The 17,975-nt window shown below is 52.5% G+C and overlaps 1 protein-coding gene across 2 annotated transcripts in view; it reads right to left on the bottom strand.

Annotated features, from left to right (window-relative positions):
* The window catches only part of LOC141075581 (E3 ubiquitin/ISG15 ligase TRIM25-like), a 77,972-nt gene that overhangs the window by 30,472 nt on the left and 29,525 nt on the right, over positions 1-17,975 (bottom strand). For both annotated transcript variants that reach the window (XM_073562693.1, XM_073562692.1), the window contains exons 2-4: positions 7,512-8,210; positions 426-521; positions 117-350 (exon numbers count right to left, since the gene is read on the bottom strand). In XM_073562693.1, the coding sequence (XP_073418794.1) occupies positions 117-350; positions 426-521; positions 7,512-8,126 (945 nt within the window). In that variant the 5' untranslated portion in view covers positions 8,127-8,210. The remainder of the gene's footprint in view (positions 1-116; positions 351-425; positions 522-7,511; positions 8,211-17,975) is intronic.

Raw genomic sequence — 17,975 nt, forward strand, 5'->3', positions numbered from 1 at the left:
CCTGTATTATACCCCCAGAGCTGCACTCACTATTCTGCTGGTGCAGTCTTTGTGTACATACATTACATTACTGATCCTCAGTTACATCCTGTATTATACCCCAGAGCCGCACTCACCTTCAGAAAGCGGAGGTCATCCTGCTCCTGGAGCAGGCTCTGAACTCGGCTCCTCATCCTCTCGTACTCCTGCCGTTTCTTCGTCAGGACTTTCTGGGTGAAGTTGAATTTGCCGGTAACTTTCTGCTCCTCCTCCTCGATCTTCGCCATGGACCGGCGCCGCTCCTTATCGATCAGACCCTTAATCTCATCGAACTCGGCCTCCAGTTGTTCTTTCTTCTTTCTGGTGATTTCCTGAATAAATGAAGAATAATGAATAAGTGTGCCGATCCTCAGGGGTGGGACTCTATACTAGACACGCCCACTCACCAGCAGCCGCCTCTGCTCGCCCTGCACCTCCTCGGCTGTACTCGTTGCCTTCTCAATCTTCTGGTTCATAGATTTCAACACATTCATGTAATGAAGCTGGAAGGAGATCAGATCACAGGGACATTAGGACACTGTCCTCCGCACCTCACACTACTGTGTGCCCCTCTCCGCCGTCCCTCACACTACTGTGTGCCCTTCTCCTCCGCACCTCACACTACTGTGTGCCCCTCTCCGCCGCCCCTCACACTACTGTGTGCCCTTCTCCTCCGCACCTCACACTACTGTGTGCCCCTCTCCGCCGCCCCTCACACTACTGTGTGCCATTCTCCTCCGCACCTCACACTACTGTGTGCCCCTCTCCTCCGCACCTCACACTACTGTGTGCCCCTCTGCTTTATGTTACTGCTGTTTCCGGGTTACTGATCTACACTGTCTGGTTCCCGGGTTACTGATCTACACTGTCTGGTTCCCGGCTTACTGCTCTACACTGTCTGGTTCCCGGGTTACTGCTCTACACTGTCTGGTTCCCGGCTTACTGCTCTACACTGTCTGGTTCCCGGCTTACTGCTCTACACTGTCTGGTTCCCGGGTTACTGATCTACACTGTCTGGTTCCCGGGTTACTGCTCTACACTGTCTGGTTCCCGGGTTACTGATCTACACTGTCTGGTTCCCGGGTTACTGATCTACACTGTCTGGTTCCCGGGTTACTGCTCTACACTGTCTGGTTCCCGGCTTACTGCTCTACACTGTCTGGTTCCCGGCTTACTGCTCTACACTGTCTGGTTCCCGGCTTACTGCTCTACACTGTCTGGTTCCCGGGTTACTGCTCTACACTGTCTGGTTCCCGGGTTACTGCTCTACACTGTCTGGTTCCCGGGTTACTGATCTACACTGTCTGGTTCCCGGGTTACTGATCTACACTGTCTGGTTCCCGGGTTACTGCTCTACACTGTCTGGTTCCCGGCTTACTGCTCTACACTGTCTGGTTCCCGGCTTACTGCTCTACACTGTCTGGTTCCCGGCTTACTGCTCTACACTGTCTGGTTCCCGGCTTACTGCTCTACACTGTCTGGTTCCCGGCTTACTGCTCTACACTGTCTGGTTCCCGGCTTACTGCTCTACACTGTCTGGTTCCCAGGTTACTGCTCTACACTGTCTGGTTCCCGGCTTACTGCTCTACACTGTCTGGTTCCCGGCTTACTGCTCTACACTGTCTGGTTCCCGGCTTACTGCTCTACATTGTCTGGTTCCCGGCTTACTGCTCTACACTGTCTGGTTCCCGGCTTACTGCTCTACACTGTCTGGTTCCCAGGTTACTGACCTACACTGTCTGGTTCCCAGGTTACTGATCTACACTGTCTGGTTCCCAGGTTACTGCTCTACACTGTCTGGTTTCCAGGTTACTGCTCTACACTGTCTGGTTGCCGGCTTACTGCTCTACACTGTCTGGTTTCCAGGTTACTGCTCTACACTGTCTGGTTCCCAGGTTACTGCTCTACACTGTCTGGTTCCCGGCTTACTGCTCTACATTGTCTGGTTCCCGGCTTACTGCTCTACACTGTCTGGTTCCCGGCTTACTGCTCTACACTGTCTGGTTCCCAGGTTACTGATCTACACTGTCTGGTTCCCAGGTTACTGATCTACACTGTCTGGTTCCCAGGTTACTGCTCTACACTGTCTGGTTCCCAGGTTACTGATCTACACTGTCTGGTTCCCAGGTTACTGATCTACACTGTCTGGTTCCCGGCTTACTTGCTCTACACTGTCTGGTTCCCAGGTTACTGATCTACACTGTCTGGTTCCCAGCTTACTGCTCTACACTGTCTGGTTCCCAGGTTACTGTCTGGTTCCCAGCTTACTGCTCTACACTGTCTGGTTCCCAGCTTACTGCTCTACACTGTCTGGTTCCCAGCTTACTGCTCTACACTGTCTGGTTCCCAGCTTACTGCTCTACACTGTCTGGTTCCCAGCTTACTGCTCTACACTGTCTGGTTCCCGACTTACTGCACTACACTGTCTGGTTCCCAGCTTACTGCTCTACACTGTCTGGTTCCCGGCTTACTGCTCTACACTGTCTGGATCCCGGCTTACTGCTCTACACTGTCTGGTTCCCGGCTTACTGCTCTACACTGTCTGGTTCCCAGCTTACTGCTCTACACTGTCTGGTTCCCAGCTTACTGCTCTACACTGTCTGGTTCCCAGGTTACTGATCTACACTGTCTGGTTCCCAGGTTACTGCTCTACACTGTCTGGTTCCCAGGTTACTGCTCTACACTGTCTGGTTGCCGGCTTACTGCTCTACACTGTCTGGTTGCCGGCTTACTGCTCTACACTGTCTGGTTGCCGGCTTACTGCTCTACACTGTCTGGTTTCCAGGTTACTGCTCTACACTGTCTGGTTCCCAGCTTACTGCTCTACACTGTCTGGTTCCCAGCTTACTGCTCTACACTGTCTGGTTCCCAGGTTACTGATCTACACTGTCTGGTTCCCAGGTTACTGATCTACACTGTCTGGTTCCCAGGTTACTGATCTACACTGTCTGGTTCCCAGGTTACTGATCTACACTGTCTGGTTCCCAGGTTACTGATCTACACTGTCTGGTTCCCAGGTTACTGATCTACACTGTCTGGTTCCCAGGTTACTGATCTACACTGTCTGGTTCCCAGGTTACTGATCTACACTGTCTGGTTCCCAGGTTACTGATCTACACTGTCTGGTTCCCAGGTTACTGATCTACACTGTCTGGTTCCCAGGTTACTGATCTACACTGTCTGGTTCCCAGGTTACTGCTCTACACTGTCTGGTTCCCAGGTTACTGCTCTACACTGTCTGGTTGCCGGCTTACTGCTCTACACTGTCTGGTTGCCGGCTTACTGCTCTACACTGTCTGGTTGCCGGCTTACTGCTCTACACTGTCTGGTTCCCAGGTTACTGCTCTACACTGTCTGGTTCCCAGGTTACTGATCTACACTGTCTGGTTCCCAGGTTACTGATCTACACTGTCTGGTTCCCAGGTTACTGATCTACACTGTCTGGTTCCCAGGTTACTGAGCTACACTGTCTGGTTCCCAGGTTACTGAGCTACACTGTCTGGTTCCCAGGTTACTGAGCTACACTGTCTGGTTCCCAGGTTACTGATCTACACTGTCTGGTTCCCAGGTTACTGATCTACACTGTCTGGTTCCCAGGTTACTGATCTACACTGTCTGGTTCCCAGCTTACTGCTCTACACTGTCTGGTTCCCAGGTTACTGTCTGGTTCCCGACTTACTGCACTACACTGTCTGGTTCCCGGCTTACTGCTCTATACTGTCTGGTTCCCGGCTTACTGCTCTACACTGTCTGGTTCCCGGCTTACTGCTCTACACTGTCTGGTTCCCGGCTTACTGCTCTACACTGTCTGGTTCCCGGCTTACTGCTCTACACTGTCTGGTTCCCGGCTTACTGCTCTACACTGTCTGGTTCCCGGCTTACTGCTCTACACTGTCTGGTTCCCGGCTTACTGCTCTACACTGTCTGGTTCCCGGCTTACTGCTCTACACTGTCTGGTTCCCGGCTTACTGCTCTACACTGTCTGGTTCCCGGCTTACTGCTCTACACTGTCTGGTTCCCGGCTTACTGCTCTACACTGTCTGGTTCCCGGCTTACTGCTCTACACTGTCTGGTTCCCGGCTTACTGCTCTACACTGTCTGGTTCCCGGCTTACTGCTCTACACTGTCTGGTTCCCGGCTTACTGCTCTACACTGTCTGGTTCCCGGCTTACTGCTCTACACTGTCTGGTTCCCGGCTTACTGCTCTACACTGTCTGGTTCCCGGCTTACTGCTCTACACTGTCTGGTTCCCAGGTTACTGCTCTACACTGTCTGGTTCCCAGCTTACTGCTCTACACTGTCTGGTTCCCAGCTTACTGCTCTACACTGTCTGGTTCCCAGCTTACTGCTCTACACTGTCTGGTTCCCAGCTTACTGCTCTACACTGTCTGGTTCCCAGGTTACTGCTCTACACTGTCTGGTTCCCAGCTTACTGCTCTACACTGTCTGGTTCCCAGCTTACTGCTCTACACTGTCTGGTTCCCAGGTTACTGCTCTACACTGTCTGGTTCCCAGGTTACTGCTCTACACTCTCTGGTTCCCAGTTTACTGCTCTACACTGTCTGGTTCCCAGCTTACTGCTCTACACTGTCTGGTTCCCGGCTTACTGCTCTACACTGTCTGGTTCCCGGCTTACTGCTCTACACTGTCTGGCTACACTGTCTGGTTCCCGGCTTACTGCTCTACACTGTCTGGTTCCCAGGTTACTGCTCTACACTGTCTGGTTCCCAGGTTACTGCTCTACACTGTCTGGCTCCCGGCTTACTGCTCTACACTGTCCGGCTACACTGTCTGGTTCCCGGCTTACTGCTCTACACTGTCTGGTTCCCAGGTTACTGCTCTACACTGTCTGGCTACACTGTCTGGTTCCCGGCTTACTGCTCTACACTGTCTGGTTCCCAGGTTACTGCTCTACACTGTCTGGTTCCCAGGTTACTGCTCTACACTGTCTGGTTCCCAGGTTACTGAGCTACACTGTCTGGTTCCCAGGTTACTGAGCTACACTGTCTGGTTCCCAGCTTACTGCTCTACACTGTCTGGTTTCCAGGTTACTGCTCTACACTGTCTGGTTCCCGGCTTACTGCTCTACACTGCCTGGTTCCCAGGTTACTGCTCTACACTGTCTGGTTCCCAGGTTACTGCTCTACACTGTCTGGTTCCCAGGTTACTGCTCTACACTGTCTGGTTCCCAGGTTACTGCTCTACACTGTCTGGTTCCCAGGTTACTGCTCTACACTGTCTGGTTCCCAGGTTACTGCTCTACACTGTCTGGTTCCCAGGTTACTGCTCTACACTGTCTGGTTCCCAGGTTACTGCTCTACACTGTCTGGTTCCCAGGTTACTGCTCTACACTGTCTGGTTCCCAGGTTACTGATCTACACTGTCTGGTTCCCAGGTTACTGATCTACACTGTCTGGTTCCCAGGTTACTGATCTACACTGTCTGGTTCCCAGGTTACTGATCTACACTGTCTGGTTCCCAGGTTACTGATCTACACTGTCTGGTTCCCAGGTTACTGCTCTACACTGTCTGGTTCCCAGCTTACTGCTCTACACTGTCTGGTTCCCAGCTTACTGCTCTATACTGTCTGGTTCCCAGCTTACTGCTCTACACTGTCTGGTTCCCAGCTTACTGCTCTACACTGTCTGGTTCCCGGCTTACTGCTCTACACTGTCTGGTTCCTGGCTTACTGCTCTACACTGTCTGGTTCCCAGGTTACTGCTCTACACTGTCTGGTTCCCAGCTTACTGCTCTACACTGTCTGGTTCCCAGCTTACTGCTCTACACTGTCTGGTTCCCAGCTTACTGCTCTACACTGTCTGGTTACCAGCTTACTGCTCTACACTGTCTGGTTCCCAGGTTACTGCTCTACACTGTCTGGTTCCCAGCTTACTGCTCTACACTGTCTGGTTCCCAGGTTACTGCTCTACACTCTCTGGTTCCCAGGTTACTGCTCTACACTGTCTGGTTCCCAGCTTACTGCTCTACACTGTCTGGTTCCCGTCTTACTGCTCTACACTGTCTGGTTCCCGGCTTACTGCTCTACACTGTCTGGCTACACTTTCTGGTTCCCGGCTTACTGCTCTACACTGTCTGGTTCCCAGGTTACTGCTCTACACTGTCTGGTTCCCAGGTTACTGCTCTACACTGTCTGGCTCCCGGCTTACTGCTCTACACTGTCTGGCTACACTGTCTGGTTCCCGGCTTACTGCTCTACACTGTCTGGTTCCCAGGTTACTGCTCTACACTGTCTGGCTACACTGTCTGGTTCCCGGCTTACTGCTCTACACTGTCTGGCTACACTGTCTGGTTCCCAGGTTACTGCTCTACACTGTCTGGTTCCCAGGTTACTGCTCTACACTGTCTGGTTCCCAGGTTACTGAGCTACACTGTCTGGTTCCCAGCTTACTGCTCTACACTGTCTGGTTTCCAGGTTACTGCTCTACACTGTCTGGTTCCCGGCTTACTGCTCTACACTGTCTGGTTCCCAGGTTACTGCTCTACACTGTCTGGTTCCCAGGTTACTGCTCTACACTGTCTGTTTCCCAGGTTACTGCTCTTCACTGTCTGGCTCCCAGGTTACTGCTCTACACTGTCTGGCTCCCAGGTTACTGCTCTACACTGTCTGGCTCCCAGGTTACTGCTCTACACTGTCTGGCTCCCGGCTTACTGTTCCCTGCTCTGCCTTTTAAACTTTGCGGTTTGGCTTGTTGTTAATAAAAGTATTTTTTTTTCACTCATTATGTGATTACTGTCTTTACATAGTGTATATGGGGGTCTCATCTCCTGCAGGAATACAGAACATGATGTGCACTGTATATGGGGTCTCACCTCCTGCAGGAATACAGGACATTCACGATATGATGTGCACTGTATACGGGGGTCTCACCTCCTGCAGGAATATGGGACATGATGTGCACTGTATACGGGGTCTCAGCTCCTGAAGGAGTACCGGACATACAGGACATGATGTGCACTGTGTACAGGGGTTTCACCTCCTGCAGGAGTACAGAACATACAGGACATGATGTGCACTGTATATGAGGGTCTCACCTCCTGCAGGATTACAGGACATGATGTGCACTGTATAATGGCGTCTCACCTCCTGAAGTAGTATGGGACATGATGTGCTCTGTATATGGGGGTCTCACCTCCTGCAGGGGTATGGGACATGATGTGCACTGTATACAGGGGTCTTGCCTACTGCAGCAGTACAGGACATGATGTGCACTGGATATGTGGGTCTCACCTCCTGCAGGAGTACAGGACATGATGTGCACTGTATATGGGGGCCTCACCAACTGCAGGAATACAGGACATGATGTGCACTGTATACAGGGAGGTCTCACCTCCTGCAGGGGTACGAGACATGATGTGCACTGTATACGGGACTTCATCTCCTGCAGCAGTACAGGACATGATGTGCACTGTATACGGGACTTCATCTCCTGCAGCAGTACAGGACATGATGTGCACTGTATATGGGGTCTCACCTCCTTCTGCTGCTTGGCCTCCTGAAGGGGGTAGGTCTTGCAGGCCTTGTGGCTCAGGGCGCAGTAGCAGCACACACACTGGCCGTGGTCCCAGCAGTAGTGGTCCATCAGCTTGTTGTGCTCCACACACTTCCTGTCCTTCAGGTCCCCCAGAGGTTGGCTGAGCAGGTGATCCTGGAAAGCCGGGCTCTGCAGGTGAGGCAGCAGGTGCTCCTGGCAGAAGGAGGCCATGCAGGTGAGGCAGGTCTTGGAGGCGGCTATCTTCCTGCAGCTGTCACACAGCACAGTCCCCTTGTCTGGGGTCTCGGGCTCAGGTTCCTTCTCCTCTTCCTCCTCCTCCTCCTCAGGTGGGTTATCAGGGTCTTCCATCTGGACGGTCCTCAGCTGGCTCACCAGGTTAGTCAGCACTGTGTTCTTCTTGAGCTCAGGCTTATTGGGGAAGATATCCCTGCACTGGGGGCAGCTGTATGAGGAGCCCTCGGCCCCCTTCCAGGTGAGGTCCAGGCACTGGAAGCAGAAGTTGTGGGCACAGGGCAGGGTCACCGGTTCGGTGAAGAGACTCAGACAGATGGAGCAGGTGAGCTCCTCCTTTATTCCATCCAGAGACATTGCCATGGTGGACACGTCCGGCAGCCGAGAGTCCTCCTCAATATATATGGAGAGCGCGAGAGAGAGCACGACTGGCAGCCGAGAGTCCACCTATAGAGAGAGCGAGAGTGAGACCTACAGCCGAGAGTCTGACCCTATATAAGGAGAGAGCGTGAAAGAGAGAACGACTGGCAGCCGAGAGTCCTCCTCAATATATATGGAGAGCGCGAGAGAGAGCACGACTGGCAGCCGAGAGTCCACCTATAGAGAGAGCGAGAGTGTGACCTGCAGCTGAGAGTCTGACCCTATATATATAAGGAGAGAGCGTGAAAGAGAGAACGACTGGCAGCCGAGAGTCCTCCTCAATATATATGGAGAGCGCGAGAGAGAGCACGACTGGCAGCCGAGAGTCCACCTATAGAGAGAGCGAGAGTGTGACCTGCAGCAGAGAGTCCACCTATAGAGAGAGCGAGAGCACGACTGGCAGCCGAGAGTCCTCCTCAATATATATGGAGAGCGCGAGAGAGAGCACGACTGGCAGCCGAGAGTCCACCTATAGAGAGAGCGAGAGTGTGACCTGCAGCAGAGAGTCCACCTATAGAGAGAGAGAGAGCACGACCGGCAGCCGAGAGTCCACCTATAGAGAGAGCGAGAGTGTGACCTGCAGCCGAGAGTCTGACTATATATATATATATATATATAGAGAGAGAGAGAGAGAGCGTGAAAGAGAGCACGACCTGCAGCCGAGAGTCCTCCTATAGAGAGAGCGAGAGTGAGACCTGCAGCTGAGAGTCTGACCCTATATATATAAGGAGAGAGCGTGAAAGAGAGCACGACTGGCAGCCGAGAGTCCTCAATATATATGGACAGCGCGCGCGAGAGAGCACGACCGGCAGCCGAGAGTCCACCTATAGAGAGAGAGAGAGAGAGCACGACCGGCAGCCGAGAGTCCACCTATAGAGAGAGCGAGAGTGTGACCTGCAGCCGAGAGTCTGACCCTACATATATATAAGGAGAGAGCGTGAAAGAGAGCACGACCTGCAGCCGAGAGTCCTCCTATAGAGAGAGCGAGAGTGTGACCTGCAGCTGAGTGTCTGACCCTATATATATAAGGAGAGAGCGTGAAAGAGAGCACGACTGGCAGCTGAGAGTCCTCAATATATATGGACAGCGCGCGCGAGAGAGCACGACCGGCAGCCGAGTCTTCCTCAATGTATATGGAGAGCGCGAGAGAGAGCACGACCGGCAGCCGAGAGTCCACCTATAGAGAGAGAGAGAGAGAGCACGACCGGCAGCCGAGAGTCCACCTATAGAGAGAGCGAGAGTGTGACCTGCAGCCGAGAGTCTGACCCTACATATATATAAGGAGAGAGCGTGAAAGAGAGAACGACTGGCAGCCGAGAGTCCTCCTCAATATATATGGAGAGCGCGCGAGAGAGCACGACCGGCAGCCGAGAGTCCACCTATAGAGAGAGCGAGAGTGTGACCTGCAGCCGAGAGTCTGACCCTATATATATATATGGAGAGAGCGTGAAAGAGAGCACGACCTGCAGCCGAGAGTCCTCCTCAATATATATGGACAGCGCGCGAGAGAGCACGACCGGCAGCCGAGAGTCCTCCTATAGAGAGAGCGAGAGTGAGACCAGCAGCCGAGAAAGAGAGACGTACAGCCGAGAGTCTGACTCTATAGAGAGAGAGAGTGCGAGAGAGAGCACGACCGGCAGCCAAGAGTCCTCCTCAATATATATGGAGAGCACGAGAGAGCACGACCTGCAGCCAAGAGTCCACCTATAGAGAGACAGCGAGAGTGAGACCTGCAGCCGAGAGTCTGACTCTATAGAGAGAGAGAGTGCGAGAGAGAGCACGACCGGCAGCCAAGAGTCCTCCTATAGAGAGACAGCGAGAGTGAGACCTGCAGCCGAGAGTCTGACTCTATAGAGAGAGAGAGTGCGAGAGAGAGCACGACCGGCAGCCAAGAGTCCTCCTATAGAGGGAGCGAGAGTGTGACCTGCAGCCGAGAGTCTGACCCTATATATATATATGGAGAGAGCGTGAAAGAGAGCACGACCTGCAGCCGAGAGTCCTCCTCAATATATATGGACAGCGCGCGAGAGAGCACGACCTGCAGCCGAGAGTCCTCCTATAGAGAGAGAGAGAGTGAGACCTACAGCTTAGAGTCCCACTGTATAGAGAGAGAGAGTGAGACCTACAGCTGAGAGTCCGACTGTATATACTGTATATATATATATAGAGAGAGATAGAGAGAGAGCACGACCGGCAGCCGAGAGTCCTCCTATAGAGAGAGCGAGAGTGAGACCAGCAGCCGAGAAAGAGAGACGTACAGCCGAGAGTCTGACTCTATAGAGAGAGAGAGTGCGAGAGAGAGCACGACCGGTAGCTGAGAGTCCTCCTCAATATATATGGAGAGCACGAGAGAGCACGACCTGCAGCCAAGAGTCCTCCTATAGAGAGACAGCGAGAGTGAGACCTGCAGCCGAGAGTCTGACTCTATAGAGAGAGAGAGTGCGAGAGAGAGCACGACCGGCAGCCAAGAGTCCTCCTATAGAGGGAGCGAGAGTGAGACCTGCAGCCGAGAAAGAGAGACATACAGCCGAGAGTCTGACTCTATAGAGAGAGAGAGTGCGAGAGAGCACGACCGGTAGCTGAGAGTCCTCCTCAATATATATGGAGAGCAAGAGAGAGAGCACGACCTGCAGCCAAGAGTCCTCCTATAGAGAGCGAGAGTGAGACCTGCAGCCGAGAAAGAGAGACATACAGCCGAGAGTCTGACTCTATAGAGAGAGAGAGAGTGCGAGAGAGCACGACCGGTAGCTGAGAGTCCTCCTCAATATATATGGAGAGCACGAGAGAGAGCACGACCTGCAGCCAAGAGTCCTCCTATAGAGAGCGAGAGTGAGACCTGCAGCCGAGAAAGAGAGACATACAGCCGAGAGTCTGACTCTATAGAGAGAGAGAGAGAGTGCGAGAGAGCACGACCGGTAGCTGAGAGTCCTCCTCAATATATATGGAGAGCACGAGAGAGCACGACCTGCAGCCAAGAGTCCTCCTATAGAGAGACAGCGAGAGAGAGACAGCGAGAGTGAGACCTGTAGCCGAGAGTCTGACTCTATAGAGAGAGAGAGTGCGAGAGAGAGCACGACCGGCAGCCAAGAGTCCTCCTATAGAGGGAGCGAGAGTGAGACCTGCAGCCGAGAAAGAGAGACATACAGCCGAGAGTCTGACTCTATAGAGAGAGAGAGTGCGAGAGAGCACGACCGGTAGCTGAGAGTCCTACTCAATATATATGGAGAGCAAGAGAGAGAGCACGACCTGCAGCCAAGAGTCCTCCTATAGAGAGCGAGAGTGAGACCTGCAGCCGAGAAAGAGAGACATACAGCCGAGAGTCTGACTCTATAGAGAGAGAGAGAGTGCGAGAGAGCACGACCGGTAGCTGAGAGTCCTCCTCAATATATATGGAGAGCACGAGAGAGAGCACGACCTGCAGCCAAGAGTCCTCCTATAGAGAGCGAGAGTGAGACCTGCAGCCGAGAAAGAGAGACATACAGCCGAGAGTCTGACTCTATAGAGAGCGAGAGCGCGAGAGTGAGACCACAGCCGAGAGTCTGACTCTATAGAGGGAGAGAGCGCGAGAGAGAGCACGACCGACAGCCGAGAGTCCTCCTATAGAGAGAGCGAGAGTGAGATGTACAGCCGAGAAAGAGAGACGTACAGCCGAGAGTCTGACTCTATAGAGCGAGAGAGTGCGAGAGAGAGCACGACCGGCAGCCAAGAGTCCTCCTATAGAGGGAGCGAGAGTGAGACCTGCAGCCGAGAAAGAGAGACATACAGCCGAGAGTCTGACTCTATAGAGAGAGAGAGTGCGAGAGAGCACGACCGGTAGCTGAGAGTCCTCCTCAATATATATGGAGAGCAAGAGAGAGAGCACGACCTGCAGCCAAGAGTCCTCCTATAGAGAGAGAGAGTGAGACCTGCAGCCGAGAAAGAGAGACATACAGCCGAGAGTCTGACTCTATAGAGAGAGAGAGAGTGCGAGAGAGCACGACCGGTAGCTGAGAGTCCTCCTCAATATATATGGAGAGCACGAGAGAGAGCACGACCTGCAGCCAAGAGTCCTCCTATAGAGAGCGAGAGTGAGACCTGCAGCCGAGAAAGAGAGACATACAGCCGAGAGTCTGACTCTATAGAGAGCGAGAGCGAGACCACAGCCGAGAGTCTGACTCTATAGAGGGAGAGAGCGCGAGAGAGAGCACGACCGACAGCCGAGAGTCCTCCTATAGAGAGAGCGAGAGTGAGACCTGCAGCCGAGAAAGAGAGACGTACAGCCGAGAGTCTGACTCTATAGAAAGATAGAGTGCAAGAGAGAGCACGACCGGCAGCCTAGAGTCCTCCTATAGAGAGAGCGAGAGTGAGATGTACAGCCGAGAAAGAGAGACGTACAGCCGAGAGTCTGACTCTATAGAGAGAGAGAGTGCGAGAGAGAGCACGACCGGCAGCCAAGAGTCCTCCTATAGAGAGAGCGAGAGTGAGACCTGCAGCCGAGAAAGAGAGACATACAGCCGAGAGTCTGACTCTATAGAGAGAGAGAGTGCGAGAGAGCACGACCGGTAGCTGAGAGTCCTCCTCAATATATATGGAGAGCACGAGAGAGAGCACGACCTGCAGCCAAGAGTCCTCCTATAGAGAGCGAGAGTGAGACCTGCAGCCGAGAAAGAGAGACATACAGCTGAGAGTCTGACTCTATAGAGAGCGAGAGCGCGAGAGTGAGACCACAGCCGAGAGTCTGACTCTATAGAGGGAGAGAGCGCGAGAGAGAGCACGACCGACAGCCGAGAGTCCTCCTATAGAGAGAGCGAGAGTGAGATGTACAGCCGAGAAAGAGAGACGTACAGCCGAGAGTCTGACTCTATAGAGAGAGAGTGCGAGAGAGAGCACGACCGGCAGCCAAGAGTCCTCCTATAGAGGGAGCGAGAGTGAGACCTGCAGCCGAGAAAGAGAGACATACAGCCGAGAGTCTGACTCTATAGAGAGAGAGAGTGCGAGAGAGCACGACCGGTAGCTGAGAGTCCTCCTCAATATATATGGAGAGCAAGAGAGAGAGCACGACCTGCAGCCAAGAGTCCTCCTATAGAGAGAGAGAGTGAGACCTGCAGCCGAGAAAGAGAGACATACAGCCGAGAGTCTGACTCTATAGAGAGAGAGAGTGCGAGAGAGCACGACCGGTAGCTGAGAGTCCTCCTCAATATATATGGAGAGCACGAGAGAGAGCACGACCTGCAGCCAAGAGTCCTCCTATAGAGAGCGAGAGTGAGACCTGCAGCCGAGAAAGAGAGACATACAGCCGAGAGTCTGACTCTATAGAGAGCGAGAGCGAGACCACAGCCGAGAGTCTGACTCTATAGAGGGAGAGAGCGCGAGAGAGAGCACGACCGACAGCCGAGAGTCCTCCTATAGAGAGAGCGAGAGTGAGACCTGCAGCCGAGAAAGAGAGACGTACAGCCGAGAGTCTGACTCTATAGAAAGATAGAGTGCAAGAGAGAGCACGACCGGCAGCCTAGAGTCCTCCTATAGAGAGAGCGAGAGTGAGACCTACAGCCGAGAAAGAGAGACATACAGCCGAGAGTCTGACTCTATAGAGAGAGAGAGTGCGAGAGAGAGCACGACCGGCAGCCAAGAGTCCTCCTATAGAGAGAGCGAGAGTGAGACCTGCAGCCGAGAAAGAGAGACATACAGCCGAGAGTCTGACTCTATAGAGAGAGAGAGTGCGAGAGAGAGCACGACCGGCAGCCAAGAGTCCTCCTATAGAGAGAGCGAGAGTGAGACCTGCAGCCGAGAAAGAGAGACATACAGCCGAGAGTCTGACTCTATAGAGAGAGAGAGTGCGAGAGAGCACGACCGGTAGCTGAGAGTCCTCCTCAATATATATGGAGAGCACGAGAGAGAGCACGACCTGCAGCCAAGAGTCCTCCTATAGAGAGCGAGAGTGAGACCTGCAGCCGAGAAAGAGAGACATACAGCCGAGAGTCTGACTCTATAGAGAGCGAGAGCGCGAGAGTGAGACCACAGCCGAGAGTCTGACTCTATAGAGGGAGAGAGTGCGAGAGAGAGCACGACCGACAGCCGAGAGTCCTCCTATAGAGAGAGCGAGAGTGAGACCTGCAGCCGAGAAAGAGAGACGTACAGCCGAGAGTCTGACTCTATAGAGAGATAGAGTGCGAGAGAGAGCACGACCGACAGCCGAGAGTCCTCCTATAGAGAGAGCGAGAGTGAGACCTGCAGCCGAGAAAGAGAGACGTACAGCCGAGAGTCTGACTCTATAGAAAGATAGAGTGCAAGAGAGAGCACGACCGACAGCCGAGAGTCCTCCTATAGAGAGAGCGAGAGTGAGACCTGCAGCCGAGAAAGAGAGACATACAGCCGAGAGTCTGACTCTAAAGAGAGATAGAGTGCGAGAGAGAGCACGACCGACAGCCGAGAGTCCTCCTATAGAGAGAGCGAGAGTGAGACCTGCAGCCGAGAAAGAGAGACGTACAGCCGAGAGTCTGACTCTATAGAAAGATAGAGTGCAAGAGAGAGCACGACCGACAGCCGAGAGTCCTCCTATAGAGAGAGCGAGAGTGAGACCTGCAGCCGAGAAAGAGAGACGTACAGCCGAGAGTCTGACTCTATAGAAAGATAGAGTGCAAGAGAGAGCACGACCGACAGCCGAGAGTCCTCCTATAGAGAGAGCGAGAGTGAGACCTGCAGCCGAGAAAGAGAGACATACAGCCGAGAGTCTGACTCTATAGAGAGAGAGAGTGCGAGAGAGCACGACCGGCAGCCAAGAGTCCTCCTATAGAGAGAGCGAGAGTGAGATGTACAGCCGAGAAAGAGAGACATACAGCCGAGAGTCTGACTCTATAGAGAGAGAGAGTACGAGATAGAGCACGACCGGCAGCCAAGAGTCCTCCTATAGAGGGAGCGAGAGTGAGACCTGCAGCCGAGAAAGAGAGACATACAGCCGAGAGTCTGACTCTATAGAGAGAGAGAGTGCGAGAGAGAGCACGACCGGCAGCCAAGAGTCCTCCTATAGAGGGAGCGAGAGTGAGACCTGCAGCCGAGAAAGAGAGACATACAGCCGAGAGTCTGACTCTATAGAGAGAGAGAGTGCGAGAGAGCACGACCGGTAGCTGAGAGTCCTCCTCAATATATATGGAGAGCAAGAGAGAGAGCACGACCTGCAGCCAAGAGTCCTCCTATAGAGAGCGAGAGTGAGACCTGCAGCCGAGAAAGAGAGACATACAGCCGAGAGTCTGACTCTATAGAGAGAGAGTGCGAGAGAGCACGACCGGTAGCTGAGAGTCCTCCTCAATATATATGGAGAGCACGAGAGAGAGCACGACCTGCAGCCAAGAGTCCTCCTATAGAGAGAGTGAGACCTGCAGCCGAGAAAGAGAGACATACAGCCGAGAGTCTGACTCTATAGAGAGCGAGAGCGCGAGAGTGAGACCACAGCCGAGAGTCTGACTCTATAGAGGGAGAGAGCGCGAGAGAGAGCACGACCGACAGCCGAGAGTCCTCCTATAGAGAGAGCGAGAGTGAGATGTACAGCCGAGAAAGAGAGACGTACAGCCGAGAGTCTGACTCTATAGAGAGAGAGAGTGCGAGAGAGAGCACGACCGGCAGCCAAGAGTCCTCCTATAGAGGGAGCGAGAGTGAGACCTGCAGCCGAGAAAGAGAGACATACAGCCGAGAGTCTGACTCTATAGAGAGAGAGAGTGCGAGAGAGCACGACCGGTAGCTGAGAGTCCTCCTCAATATATATGGAGAGCACGAGAGAGAGCACGACCTGCAGCCAAGAGTCCTCCTATAGAGAGCGAGAGTGAGACCTGCAGCCGAGAAAGAGAGACATACAGCCGAGAGTCTGACTCTATAGAGAGCGAGAGCGCGAGAGTGAGACCACAGCCGAGAGTCTGACTCTATAGAGGGAGAGAGCGCGAGAGAGAGCACGACCGACAGCCGAGAGTCCTCCTATAGAGAGAGCGAGAGTGAGACCTACAGCCGAGAAAGAGAGACGTACAGCCGAGAGTCTGACTCTATAGAGAGAGAGAGTGCGAGAGAGCACGACCGGTAGCTGAGAGTCCTCCTCAATATATATGGAGAGCAAGAGAGAGAGCACGACCTGCAGCCAAGAGTCCTCCTATAGAGAGCGAGAGTGAGACCTGCAGCCGAGAAAGAGAGACATACAGCCGAGAGTCTGACTCTATAGAGAGAGAGAGTGCGAGAGAGCACGACCGGTAGCTGAGAGTCCTCCTCAATATATATGGAGAGCACGAGAGAGAGCACGACCTGCAGCCAAGAGTCCTCCTATAGAGAGCGAGAGTGAGACCTGCAGCCGAGAAAGAGAGACATACAGCCGAGAGTCTGACTCTATAGAGAGCGAGAGCGCGAGAGTGAGACCACAGCCGAGAGTCTGACTCTATAGAGGGAGAGAGCGCGAGAGAGAGCACGACCGACAGCCGAGAGTCCTCCTATAGAGAGAGCGAGAGTGAGACCTACAGCCGAGAAAGAGAGACGTACAGCCGAGAGTCTGACTCTATAGAAAGATAGAGTGCAAGAGAGAGCACGACCGGCAGCCTAGAGTCCTCCTATAGAGAGAGCGAGAGTGAGATGTACAGCCGAGAAAGAGAGACGTACAGCCGAGAGTCTGACTCTATAGAGAGATAGAGTGCGAGAGAGAGCACGACCGGCAGCCAAGAGTCCTCCTATAGAGAGAGAGCGAGAGTGAGATCTACAGCCGAGAGTCCGACCCTATATATATATAGATTCTTAGGAATAAATTCTTGGACTTTTAGGTGCGCTGCCAGACAGATTTCATATCCAAACAAGGTTAATGAATTAACCCTTTATTGGATATGAAATCTGTCTGGCAGCGCACCTAAAAGTCCAAGAATTTATTCCTAAGAATCCTTGTTGTGGTCACCGATGTGGACCGTTGAACGTGCAGCAGGCTGACATACCGACTATACAGGCTTTACTCTCTCCTGGAAAGGGTGAGTATAAAAACCTTTTTATTATATACGGTTTACCCAGATAAGACCCTATTGCGCTCTTGTTTCAACCTTCAGTGTGTACACACATATATATATATATATATATATATATATAAAGAGAGAGCATGAAAGAGAGTACGACCTGCAGCCTAGAGTCCTCCCAAATATATATGGAAAGCCCGAGAGAGAGAACGACCAGCAGCCGAGAGTCCTCCTATAGAGAGAGCGAGAGTGAGACCTACAGCCAAGAGTCTGACCCTATATATATATATATATATATATATATATATATATAGTGCGAGTGAGACCTGCAGCCACTGTGAAGGGTTAAAACTAGAATCAGAGCTGAAGTTTCATTTTCTCCATTCTCTGAAGGTTTCGTTTCTCCATTTTGTTGCGTTAAGATAAATTTTCGGAATTGGGGTAATAGTTCAGGCTGTCATAAAACCAGACTTTTCCTCATCAGGTGCAAGATAAGGGACCCGGGGGTGTATTACTCTGAAGAATATGCCACTATACTACTTTCTATGACGGACATATATGCAGTTTCCGGTTTTCTTGCAATATTATTGGTTTATAAAGTGAAATGATGCTATTGGTAGTTGAGAACTTTGCATAATTAAGCAAAATATTATAAAAGAAGTGACTAAAATAAACGGGACTAGTGATCTGTCTTGATCCTCCCGTACAGAGACCCCGTCTCCGTGTGGTCATTCTCAGTTGTTAGCAACGCCCTGTGGATTAATTGGGAAATCACTGGATCAACCATAATGCAACCCCTTTACAACGCCTTGAAAGACGGTATAATGAACTATAAGGAAAGATG

Source organism: Dendrobates tinctorius, unplaced genomic scaffold (assembly GCF_039654945.1).
Source record: "Dendrobates tinctorius isolate UK_male_01 unplaced genomic scaffold, ASM3965494v1 ptg000364l, whole genome shotgun sequence".
NCBI classification, from domain to species: Eukaryota; Metazoa; Chordata; class Amphibia; order Anura; family Dendrobatidae; genus Dendrobates; species Dendrobates tinctorius.